Source organism: Haliotis asinina, unplaced genomic scaffold, assembly GCF_037392515.1.
Source record: "Haliotis asinina isolate JCU_RB_2024 unplaced genomic scaffold, JCU_Hal_asi_v2 scaffold_17, whole genome shotgun sequence".
Classification (NCBI taxonomy): domain Eukaryota; kingdom Metazoa; phylum Mollusca; class Gastropoda; order Lepetellida; family Haliotidae; genus Haliotis; species Haliotis asinina.
The window spans coordinates 2,296,735-2,310,533 of NW_027133889.1; the positions used below are offsets into that span (position 1 = coordinate 2,296,735).

At 40.4% G+C, this 13,799-nt stretch overlaps 1 protein-coding gene across 11 annotated transcripts in view; it reads left to right on the top strand.

Moving 5' to 3' along the window:
- The first annotated feature begins 1,437 nt into the window (after positions 1–1,437).
- The window catches only part of LOC137269797 (protein wech-like), a 298,390-nt gene continuing 286,028 nt past the window's right edge, over positions 1,438–13,799 (top strand). For 6 of the 11 annotated variants that reach the window (XR_010955061.1, XR_010955062.1, XR_010955059.1 and 3 more), the window contains exons 1-3: positions 2,026–2,287; positions 2,492–3,533; positions 3,680–3,738. Coding sequence is in view for 3 of the 11 variants with exons in the window: in XM_067803637.1 (XP_067659738.1) it covers positions 2,885–3,533; positions 3,680–3,732 (702 nt within the window). In the remaining 8 variants the exon portion in view is untranslated. Of the gene's footprint in view, positions 1,589–1,845; positions 2,288–2,491; positions 3,534–3,679; positions 3,739–4,325; positions 4,464–7,819; positions 9,722–13,799 lie in introns of those variants that run through there. The other 5 variants (XR_010955064.1, XR_010955065.1, XM_067803636.1 and 2 more) reach the window with 5 other exon arrangements.

The following is a 13,799-nucleotide window of genomic DNA, read 5'->3' on the forward strand; positions in this document are numbered from 1 at the left end:
TAGATGTTCATGGGTGTACAAAATGATGGTCATACCAGGAGATCTCACATATATGGTGTGTTTGTTTGTTTCTTTGTTTGTTTTTGTTTTGTTTTGTTTTTGTTTGTTTGTGTAGTGTGTTGTGAGTGCGTGTTTGTTTGAGTGTGTGTGAGTGAGTACGTGTGTTGTTTTATGGTCGCGCTCAACAATCTTCCTGCTTCATGACGACAGTCTGCAAACACTCGAGTCTGAACCAGGCTATCCGGTGAAAAAAATCATGAGCACCTACCTACACAACTGGAATACGATGACTAGCTCTAACCAAGTCATCGAGTCTGACCTCCCGCTCCAGTTGATCGCTTCTTACGACAACGACTTTACAGTGATTTGGAAGGATTATAATGAAACATATGTTTTGTTTTAGAATAGCTATATTTCATTCCTGTTTCATTGTTCAAATGCAGTTTCATTTCTCAGCAAATATAGCTGATCTCACCATATTATATTCCGTCACTTGGTTTTATATCCATTCTCTAACAGTCGATTATGCATGCTCTCTCGGCAACACACACAAAATTGACATCTGTTGTCGAGAAAGATTTCGGTCGAAGGGAGGTAACTCTGTGAGGGTTATCGCGACATTTGCAATTCTCTCAGTCTGTGATAAAAATATGCAGACAGTGTCTCGGACAAAAATGCACTCCTTGTTAATACATAACACAATCAATTCACGTAATTGTTCCAGTGTTATTTACAGTTCATACGCGAATAGAAGCGTTATATTTACCTGGTGAGATACTGAATGAGTTTGAGAAACATGTTTCCTAACCTGACCACGGCGAGGTAGAGAGGCAATGTACTGCTTATGTTGTATCATTTTTAAAGAAATCAATGTACGGTCGTATTCGCGAGGAGCTGAAAGCCAGAGTTTAAAAATAGGAGAAAGTGCGTGTAGTAAATAGACTTATATGCACATATGGTATTCATATACAGATCCTATTCACTGTCAAACAAGAAGAATGTTAACTTCAAAAGGATAAAATGTGAAAGGTTATGTGAAGGATATAAAGTGAAAGGTTATCTAATTAATGCGGCATTGTGTGCAAATATTCAATCGCAGTAAAAACATTATGCTTACAGGTTTCAATTTATTAAAAATCAAATTAATGCATTGTATTAATATATATAGTTATTGAATGCATACCTCGGTGGAGAGTTTTGGATCGAATATATATTATGCGTACAGGACTCTCTTACCACATCACATGGTCCCGCCGCGAGACTGTAGTAAAACTAGCAGACATTTATATTAACATAGCATGCAATGTCATAAAAGATCCAGTTTGTACGGCCATTGTCAGCACACTAGGTAACATACAACAATTCAATTGCGATAACGTGCGCATTAAGATGTGACCCGGAAGTGACATACATATTCAACAAGGAAGTCGAACCTCCAGGTGGGTGCGTCGTCATGTCTCAAAACATCCCGGTTAAACCTCTCGTGATGTAGTTCCAGTCAAAACAAGAGAAATACGTAGATTGTAGATGATAAGTGATCTACTTAGGTCACAATTAAAGCTTATATAGCCGAGCGTCAATCAAACAGGTAATCCTATCATTGTCTATCCTACATGAGACGCCATTCCTCGTAGTACATGTTGCAAAATCTGTGTAATTTAACTTTTAAAACGCCAGATGAGATCTATTTGACTTAGACAGTTAGACATAGAGTAGAGATTGGAGCGTAATTTAAAAGGAATAATCTAAGGGGGCTTTTAGGGGGCGTAAACGAAGCCACGCGACAAGTAGGACAGGGTATTTTTAGATCAAGGTTGCATGTCACGATCACCTAAACACCCTGTGATTGTGCAGTGGAGTACGCAGGTCGGAGTTGTGACTAGGAAGACAGCACACTGTGTGTGGGGTATACGGGTGGAGTACTAGTGTGTGCTGGAAGATTCGTTTGATGCGATGTATTAAGTGATATTGGTGAATTTGATTATCATAAATGATTGATAGCAGAAGGTTCATGAGAAACAGTTAGGATTAATAAAATAGGTATACGGGTGTAGTACATTGGGGATAGTATATGCTAATAGATATTCTGTTATCAATCATTTATAATAATTAAATCCACCCATATCACCCACACGTACCATCTGTCACTAAACACTTATCGTATCAAACGAATCTTCCAGTAAACACTAGTACTCTACCTGTATACCCCCCACACATTGTGCTGTCCACATACTAGGGTGGTAAATGATAGTGTATGCCAGTGGACATCAAAAAGTGGAGATTGGCGGTAAGAAGTGTACATACTGGGGCTGGGGGATACGGGTGGGGATGGATAGTATAGGCTAGCAGATATCCGTTGTGTGTATTAAATGGCGTACATACATAGATGAGTGGGGTGGATAGTGTAAGCTAGTGGATATCACACAGGGTGGGGTGCCATTCTTGTGAAGTGTAATCGATGGACTACAGACAAATATTTTATGTGTTTCAGAATGGACGCCTTCCCAAAGTGCTCTGTCTGTCAGCAGCAGTTTACCTTGAAAGGTTCCGCCCCCTACCTACTGCCCTGTCTTCACACTGTGTGTGAGACATGTGTGACATCTGTAGCTGGTGGTGTCATATCATGCTCTACATGTCAGAGGGAGGTCAACCTCACAGACACAACGCTCCACAAGGATGGAGTGAGACAGAAGGAAATATTATATCTGACAGCCAAATATCGACCCACAGAGCTTCTCTGTACACATGGAGATGACGGCAACCAGGCTGTGTGTTGGTGTCAGGAGTGTGAAGAGCTGCTCTGCGAATACTGCCAGAACTGGCACGACAGTTTTAAAGCTACTAGACGACATGTTGTGGTAACCTTGACGGATACAATACCGAAATGTATGTATCTAAACTACACAATCGTTATCCTCTTGAGTATTTTGACAAAAACTGCAACAGTTTACTCTGTGCTGAATGCAAGCTTGGAGAGCATGCTGATCACGACGTTGCAGATTTAAATGTGGCTGCTGATGCTGCTAAAGGACGGATAGAAGAACATGAGAAGAACGTGTCTGCATATCGTATTTCCCACCAAGCATACCTGGAGAGTATCAGCAAAGCCATAAATGACACAAAGAAGACAAGCAGTGATCTGAAGCAGGCCATTCGCCACACTTTCCATTCACTGCGGACACAACTCGATCAAAGAGAGAGAGAGAGAGAGCTGACCATCGATCTGGAGAATCTGGAGAATCAGAAGCAGCAGGAGCTGTCAAATCTACACAGCGAGCAAGTCACCTCTGACAATGAAAGTGAACGATACAAGTGTACCTCAGACTACATCGAGACAGTACTCAGATATGCTTCAAACTGGGACTTTCTGACACTGGAGATTTCAGTACAAGACGCAACGGAGAAGTACCTCACATCACTACCAACAGACTCGTACGGCGCACCTGCAACTACTTTCAACACGATTGGATTGGATAAACTGAAATCCGACATTTCGGAATTCGGGTCTATCAGTGCAAATGGCTCAGACCAAGGTACTTACTTCTCTCTCTCTCTCCCTCTCTCTCACATACACACACATAGATAGATAGATAGATAGATAGATAGATAGATAGATAGATAGATAGATAGATAGATAGATAGATAGATGCATTTGTAATGGTTATTTATTATTTTACAGACAACGCAACACAGACAGATGGCAGTCATCTAATTAATGATGAGGGCAAATAAGAGTGGGTAAGTACTGTATAATGAAAAAAAAACATGCCTATATGTCTTGTTCCTTTGTTAGTATACAAATTACAAAGTCAAATATAAATTAATGGGTCACAAATATATTATTAACTCACCAAAGTCTTGGTTTAAGAGTGAGAAACAATTATACCGAGCGTTAGGCAGCAGTTATGTAGGTCAAGTACGGACAAAGAGGCAGGTAGTTTAGTGTACTCCAGATAATCCGTGTGTGCCCGTGTGTCAACACAGCAATTAGCCTATAAAGACACAGTCACTGATTCTTGAACATTTGAGCTCAATTCGACCATCGCCATCAACTTAGAAATTTCTCGGCCTCGTGTTCACCTCTGTCAAAACATTCACAAAGAGAAGTAACTCTAGAGAACTACCTTAATGTCCTGCCGCTAAAATACTAATAGCACTGAACACTTATGTACAAATTGTGACCCATCATAAATATCACATAATAAAAAATACAATTTACAGAAAATACACTCTCGTAACAATGTATATCCTTTTGCTACAACCTGGAGAGCCTCTAAGGTTCTGTTTTTTTATTCAGTCGTATTTTCTGTTTCATCATAATCCAGATATGAATATATTCAGGTTCATAGAGACCCATCAATCCTCAAAAGACAACTTCACTTCGTTCAAACGTTGCTTCGTTTATCTGGTTAGATCATCAATGTTCATCACTCAAAGACCATTCTCTACTAGTAACTTCAGAGGTAAGTGCAATTTTATTGCGCTGAAAAAACTCACCCCTTCGACACTGTGTCTGCATATTTTGGTTGTTGTTCAAGGGCTAGTGACAAAAACAGGCCTGGTAGGTACCAAAGGCTACACATGGTTCTATAGCTTACTGTGTTACCAGCACAACAACTGGATGGCGAGAGTTGGTTAGTTTTTGAAAGGCATTTAGAAATTGGACGAACATGCCACGTTCTATGAATAACAACTTCCTTTTTATTCTTACACGAAGTTTCAAAGCTAATCCTTTTTCCTTCATGAAATGAATAGCAAGTTGAACTGCAGTTGGCCAGTAAAAGCCACTTCGGAAATTAAAATAGATTGAATACATGCCACGTTCTATGAATAACAACTTCTTTTTTATTCTTACACGAAGTTTCAAAGCTAATCCTTGTTCCTTCATGAAATGAATAGCAAGTTGAACTGCAGTTGGCCAGTAAAAGCCACTTCGAAAATTAAAATAGATTGAGGTTTGTGTTGATAGATGTTATGGTGTATTCAAAAGAGCCGTACCCAGATCTTTGAACAAACTTTCACGATTAAAATCAAATTTTGTTTTAGCACGTCTTCTTTCTGTGATTAAGAGGCGACTAGCGAGATCAAGCTCCGCGAATTGGTTGGCATATGTCATCGTATTCCAGTTGCATTGGTCGATGCTCATGATGTTGATCACTGAATTGTCTGGTCTTGCCTCGATTACTTATAACTGCCTCCATACAGCTGAAATGTTGCTCAGTAGGGCGTAAAACTAAACTCACTCACTGATTCCTATGCTACTGTGCCATGATATACTGTACAGCAAAGAAACGCATTATAGTTTAGCTGGAATACTTTGAGGTGCGTCATGAAACAACAAACCATCTGACCACTGATGAACAGGAATGGTCACTGACTGCTGTTTTAACTGCTGTATAGAACTGGAATGGTACTGGGTTTGCAGACATACCTCCCATGATTTTAAGAATCCACGTTGTGCTGGGTTTGTAAATCTATCTTTGTTTCTTGAACTCGGTCCGAGGTATGTTCTATGATGACTGATTATTAGGCAGTAAGTAAAGGAAACCTTTTGATAGCAGACCTTTGAAATGTGTAGTATCTGCTTTCGATTTTTTAACAAAGATTCTTTGAGACTGTTGATCACAGTTCATATTTCCTGATGCCATTTATACGATATAGGAACGAGTATTCAGGGTTGGATGGTTTGATAACTGATACATATGTTGGGGTTTATCAACAAATAGTACTGATAGTTTGCACTGAATATATGGTAGGTACAAAATGGTCTACAAAGTTGTACTTGAGAAGCTTAGCCGGATTTCTCGTTTACACCCTTAAGCAAAATGGCATTCCCCCAACAATCCAACATATCGTCAGTGCATAGTGATTCAGATGACAGAAACACATATACATGTGAGTGAGTGAGTTTTTGCACAGCTTGTAGCAATATTCAAGCAACATAACAGCAGGGAACACCAGAATTGGGCTTCACACATTCTTCCCATGTTGGGAATCAATCCCGGATCTTCAACATAACGAACCAACGCTTTAACCTCTACACTACCCCACCGCCCTAGAACGTAGAGGAGATATTGTGTGTTTTCCTTAATTAAGGTGTATCTCAGATCGAGTGACATATATTGTCAGGGATTATGCTACACCATGACTTACGAACCGTCCTACTTATCGAATACGTCATTACTTGTCGGCTGTCGTTTTTAAACATTTAACGAAAAATGAATTATAACACAATAGTTCTATAGCTTGTAATCAGATGGCATTTAGCGTATAAACTTAGAGCATGGATCACTGGTCTCAAATTTCATTATTCAAATATCTTATTCACCAGACAGATTAACTTAGACTGTTCCTCATTTCACAGGCCGAGTGAACATGAGTTCAAGGCATATCGCATGCGTGTGACATGTTTTAGTTAATTTGAGTACAACCCTTCCCAACGGTGGATTTCTATAAAATAACCGTTTTCAGGGAGATAGCAGCACTTCCGTTTATGGCATACACAAATGTTGCATAAAAGAATGGGTTCCTTACTGTCTGTGCTATAAGAGATAACGTCTTTGGTGCTGAATTCTTTGTCTGTGAGGTAAAATAGTCAATAAGCACTGTATCGCATTTTCAAAATATAAAAGATTCTCGTCATGTTTCAAAGTGGGTTTTGACAACATCTGGAGTATTAATTAATGATGTCCCCGTCTACAGTTTGACAAACATCGTCTCACTTGGCGCCCTTACTTCACGTCCATAACGGTTGAGGACGTGTAAACGTGTGTTTGCTAGAAAAGCCTAAGCATGTCATATGTTCATATGACGATCCGAGTTCAATTCGGTCTTTAGCAGTACATGCTTGTCGTACAAAGGCGACTGACTAGTGGTATAGGGTGGTCAGGATCCCTGACTAGTAATATGCCCATGACGTTGATCACTGGATTCTCTGGTCCAAACTCGATTATGTACAGACCACCGCCATGTTGCTGGAAGATTGCTGAGTGCGACATTAAACAACAATGAACCAGTCAACCATATTCAGTTGAAACTCACCCACAACTTGCTGACTTTTATTAAGGACAAGAAACAGAGGTATTACATCAGCTGGTAGTAAATGAGACGTACAATTAAACAGAAACGCAGACCGTGATTTTGCTCACAGACGACGGGAGGATCATGCTACAAGCAAGCGGAGGGTCTCTCTGACCCTCAATACTGTCTATTTTCTACACGGATTCTAAAGCGGTTCCACTTTTACCAACGGCCAGACACAGAAACTTTGCTAAATTATCTTTAACATTAAGAACAAATTCTTAGCTTTGAAGAAGTAGGTAGGTAGAATTAAGCTATCTGTTGATACTGTGTCTGTTGAACACTCAGACGTAAAAATATCGTCAAACAACCACTTTGGGGTCTCATTGTTTACTAAATCGTATAAGAAGAGTTTAGAATACAAATAATGATAGTTTTATCTTGATATGAAGTATATGGAAATGTGTTTTCAGGCTGCAAGTGTCTATTTTTGATAACAGACAGCTTACCATCTCAACTAACAATTTTTGACAAAATGTTTCATGGAGTGTTTATTTCATCGTCAGTGTAAATCTGCATGGGAAACATTTAGAATACCCATATACGTATTTTGACAGCGTTATAATATCTATTCATATCACAGGAATGACACAATTCACACACAGACGAAAATGGAAGCCGATATTCAGTGCATTGTTTTGTGAACATTGAAACGAGGTTGACAATAAAATGTCTAATTTGTTGTTTGATCATGAAGTCGGGAAATTTGTTAAACTATAAACAAAAGGTATATTTCCAGGTCTTCAACTAGAACTGGACGCTGCTCGAGCCAACACAGACATGTGCCTCGTAACTACAGACGGTCAGCTGGTCAACTCGCGGCCCGCCACACGACACAGACACAGCAGCAGGTTACGGGAGTATCTGGGTTCATGTGCCACCACCCGCATTTCCCTTCCTCCATCTCCCTTTACTGTCACCCCTGCCCCACACCCCCCACAGTACTGGCAGACACACTCTAGGGTGGGTGTTGTGGGTGGAGGGGGGAAGTGTCTTGTCCTGGAGGTGGATGTGGTGGTGCAGAGTCAGGTGGACAGTGAGTGGTATGTTTATCAACAGCGCCGTTCCTGGTGTGTCAGTGCAGAGAGATGTGGCACACACCGGGGGAGTCTCTGTACCAGGGTGTGTCAGTAGGGGGAGAAGGGGAAGTGTTACAGTAACACAATGTCTGACACACCCTGCACACAGGCCATCCTCCACTATGGCGTTGTGCTGGATGTGTGGAAGGGGGCACTCGTTTTAAACATAGGAATGCAAGGACATGGCTTGACTTGACGAGTCTATCACGAGATATTTGTAGGATGTTGTTTGTACGTCAGGGATGATTCTGTAGCAATGGACGTTTAAAATGCATCACGCCATCACTATTACAAAGCTAAAACGTGAAATAACGCCGCATGCCTTTGGATACGGTTGGTCGGTTCGTTGCTTAAAGCCAGCTATATGGCGGCTGACTGTAAATAATCGAGTCTGAACCAGACAATCCAGTGATCAACAGCATGAACATAGCGTTAGACATTCCGGATACGATGTCATGTGTCAACAAAATCGGCAAACCTCATCACCTGATCCCATTAGTCGCCCCTAAAACTGCATGGTTTACTGGACACCAATTCTCACCCAGATCTTCATGCGTCCCTTTGGATATGACATCGTGGTGATCGCGCGTGGCTCCTCCCCACTGACTTATTCACACTCGTTCATCCCACATGCACCCTGGGCGAGAGATAAAAGACTCACAGCGCGTGTTAATGGTTGCCACCCATTGGTGGTGTATCGGCAATGTAACAAATGAGAACAGAGGAACATTTGGTTCTTAGTGACAAATTATATCCAGTGACAAATGGAAAACTTAATACATGGGGTGTTTGTTTGTTTGTAATATATTGTAATAGTTATCTCAAAAACACTCAAACACAGTAACCGTCATTGCACTGTGTCAGGTTAAATTATTCGTCGCAAAAGCTTTGTCTCTCACGCACGATACGTAAAAAAGTTGATTTTTTTTCTGGAATGTGTGCTTAATTATATTACGTCATAAGGTCAGTGATTAGTCAGTTTGACAGTCACAACAACTCTTAAAGTACAAACTGATCCCATGCTCAGAGAGCTTACGTTTCATCTGTCTGTGCTTCGCCTGATCCACCATGTGACATCATTAAAGGGACTTAACTGTAATCTACGTGACGTCCAATCTCCCTACAGCGACATGCCTTTCGCCGAGCTCCGTCTACTGACGCCACTTCAGGAACATTATCATACTGTTTCAAAATGGAATCTGATTCCAACGCAGAGAAAAGCAGCTGGCCGCAAATGTAAACAATGATTTGTATCAACACAAATGTGGAAAGGTATTCTACAAGCTGATGATAGCAACACTTCATTATTATTTTAAAGGTAGTCAACTGTAATATATGTCTATACGTCCAAACTCACTACAGCGACATGCCTTTCGATTCCAACGCAGAGAAAAGCGTTTAAAAAAGATAGTAGCATTTCATTTCTATTTTCAGTATGATAATTTTTTGTTTTTCTATCATCGTCACTTTGTTCCGTTTCCGTCTGGCTAAACCTCGCTCAGTATACAACAAGAGGGAAGGTCATATTTGTTTACAAAAGAATGAAAACAGTACTTACCAAACGTTCCAGAGTCTGTATTTACCGGTAAGTGATGCCAAAATGGACACCCTTTATCTCTCAATTATAACATGTGGGCAGAGAACTATCATTATCTTGCACAGTTAGCACATGATAACACGCATGAACCAAGTCAGGGGTCCTGATCAAACTATCCGGTTGGTCGCCTCTTACGACAAGACTGGATTGTTAAAGATCAGTTGTGACACGGGTCTCTACCTGTCGTCATCACTTACTACCAGTGGTCCCATACAAACACTTTTTGACAGTGTTTTGCTGTCTACGCGCAATGTCATTTGTTTCAGTGGACAATCGATCGTTCTGTAGCGTCGACATTTAAGATATACATGAAATACAATGAAGCCCATTGCATACTTGGTGAATGGAACATAACACTTGGCTTATGACAGTGATCCTATCGCTGTTGACTGTGGTCGCACCAAGCGCAGCTTCATCCCTGATACGGTTTCAGTACATCATCATCTCGTCCATGAACACGATTTATCCACCAGTATATATGAGTTTGTTTGTAGCATGAAATGACACATAAAGTTACAGAGCATATAACTATCTCACGTTGTAGGGTATATAACTAACTCACGTTGTAGGATATATAACTAACTCACGTTGTAGGGTATATAACTATCTCACGTTGTAGGGTATATAACTCAGAAGTGACTGTGATTTCATCATCTTCAAAGCTTTGTGATCCACTTTCATTGTTGGGATGTCTCTTAAGAAATATGGTTGATCTCACCCAAGTTATATGTCTCCTGTCAGGTATGTTATACTCATGCCCTAATTGTCGATCAAACATGCTCTGTTGGCAACTCGCACAAAATTCACACCACATGTGGAGAAAGATTTCGGTCTCAGGGAAACAACTTTGTGAGGGTTATCTCGACTGATGAACTTCTCTCTTAGAGATGAGCCCGTACACACTGTGTGAAACAAACAATGCATTCCTTGTTAAAACATTACCCAATCAGATTGAGTGAGTGTTTACTTACAATTCATATACGAACAGAGGTGTTATATTTAGCTGGAGTGAGATTGAGTGTGTGAAAGACAGCGTGATCGTATTAATGTTTTCTAACCCTGACCACGGCGAGGGAGTGATGCAACGTACTGCACAGGTCGTGCCATTTTTAAAGGAATCGAAACATGGTCGTACTTGTGAGGAGCTGACATGCTGACCAATTTGGAAAAGTTAAAAAATGGGAGAATGTGTGTGTAGTACTTTTCCTGAGAATATCAACACAGGAATATATACTCATGTATCTTATTGATATACATATCTTATTTATCATCAAACAACAAGAATGGTTACTAATAACGGAGATAATTTTAAACTATCAAAGTCAAACGTTATTGCAAATATGCAAAGATTTTGAAGATATATTTGCCTGCATTATATGCAAAGATGACATTTTAGGAAAAACATTCATTTCACAGTTTTAGATTTATTCAGCAATCACATTAATGCATTCTATTGATGCATAGTTACAAAATGCATACGTCTGTGGAGATGTTTGGTTAAAATGGATATTAAGCATGACTTTCTTACCAAATCACATGGACCCACTACGAGACACTCGTTAAAATGGTAGACATTTATCTCAATATAATTGGTAGTGTCGTCCAATAAACCAGTTTATACGGCCATACCAATCCATTGGATAACCTGCTACAATTCGATAGCTGTAAAACTCGTGAAATAAGACCTGACCCGGAAGTGACATGCACAACAAGGAAGCCGAACCTCCAGGTAGGTGTGTCCTGGCCTGTCTCAATATATCCCAGTAAAACTGTCTTGATGTAGATATAGTTCCAGTCAAAATCGGAAAAATACGTAGATGGTAGATGATACATTTTCTACTTATGTCACACGTTAAGCTTCTACAGCCGTGCGTCAAATCAAACATGTTATCCTATCATTGCCACTCTTACCTCAGACGCCATTACCTCTAATGCGTTTTGCACGATCCGTGTAATTTAACACCGACACAGCAAAAGCAGACCTTTTGACTTTGTGGCAATTAAACAGGGTGTTGATTGAAGCGTACTTTACAAGATAAACCTGAAACCTGAATTTGAAGTATCGTCGCCATGTATGCTTTCAAGGCGGCCTGAACGACAGGGTGGGTAGGACAGGGTGTTTTCAGACTGACAAAGCTGGAGACATGTCACAATGACCTAAACACCCGGCGATTGTGAGGTAGGATATGTAGGTCGGAGTTGCAGGGTGGCAGCACAAGGTGTGTGGTATATACGGGTGGAGCAATAGTATATATTAACAGATCCGTTTGATACAATAAGTGTTTAGTGGTAGAGGTAGATGAAAAACATGGGTGGACTTGATTAGTTTAAATCATTGTTAGCAGAAGGTTAATGAGAAATGCTTAGGGTGAATAAAATGGGTGTACTGGTGGGTAGTACTGGGTTTGTGGGTGAGTGTGGATAGTATATCACAACGTAGAGATTGGGGTTAAAATGTGGTATATATGGTGTATATACGGAGGTATGGGTGAAGTTAATAGTGCTTGCTAGTAGACATCACAAAATGGGGATTAGCGTTAAGATATAATAAAGGAGGTGAACATACAGGAGTAAGTGGGGGTTGATAGTGCATGCTAGTAGATATCACAGAGTGGAGAATGGGGTTAAGATGTAGTATAAGTGGTGTACATGCAACGGTGGATAATGGTTGATCTTGTATGCCGGTAGATATGCCAGTGTGGAGGGGATAGATGTTAAGGTGTAGTAAATGTTGTATATTCAGGGGAGGGTAGGTGCAGTGTACGGGTGAGTGAGTGAGTGAGTTTAGTTTTACGCCGCACTCAGCAATATTTAAGCTATATGGCGGCGGTCTGTAAATAATCGAGTCTGGATCAGACAATCCAGTGATCGATCAGCATCGAGCTGCACAATTAGGAACCGATGACATGTGTCAAGCAAGTCAGCGAGCCTGACCACCCGATCGAACAGTGTACGGTAGTAGATGTTAGACACTATAGGAAGCTATGGTTGAGGTGTAAAATGTACAGACGGGGGTGACTGGAAGAGGATAGTGTATGCTAGTGGATAGTAAACACTGTAGGTGATTGGGGTAGAGGTCTATAGCGTACAGACTTGGGTGACAGTGCATGTAGTAGATGTCATATCATATGGCCTGTAGGACAGTTGTTGGATAAAGTATATTTAGGTCACATATCCAGTGTCGGCCTTTTGATCTTATTTTGAATAACGTATCGACATATAAGCTTACCTAACGTACTACCTTAAATTCAAATGAGCTAAATGAAATTTAGAACACAATTCTACCGTTATTTCTGTAATGAGGTAATTCTTTTCTATAGAAAACATGGCATTCATCTTCTACTAAATAAAGGTATTAGTTTTTACACACAAATTCTGTATAAGGCATATTGAACAATACCCTATTACAAGTAATGTTGACACATGAGTTGTGAACTGGTGTTCGAAATTTATACATTGCGCTCACTGCTCATATCTCTCGGATTACAGCAACATATAATTCGGATTTCAGAAGAGATTTTATATCAACAGTATACCTTTCAAAACTAGACTTGCGAAATCATTTTTCGAAATAAATATATCTTAAATATATATGCAGTCAAAAAATGCTATGGTGTGGGATACTGAGATGTTGAATGTAGTTTGTATTTGGAGAGAGCAGAAGGTGTTAGGCGTACGTGTTGCGTAACCAGAAGAGATACATAAAGGTGATGCACTTACGTATACTGTAGCAAAATCCTTGTCAAACTACAAACGCGTGAAGGTCCGGCAAAACAGGCCTTCAGCAACTAAGGCAACTAACGAGATCAAATGGTCAGCTATATGGCAGCGGTTTGTAAATAGTCGACTTTTCGATCATACAGTGATCAGCAGCATGAGCATCGATCTGCGCAACTGGAAACCGATGACATGTGTCAACCAAGCCAGCGGGCCCGACCACCCAATCACGTTAGTCACTTCTTACGACAAGCATAGTCACCTTTCTATGGTAATCATGGGTTTGCTGAAGGCCTATTCTAAACCGGACCTTCACGGTTCAGCAG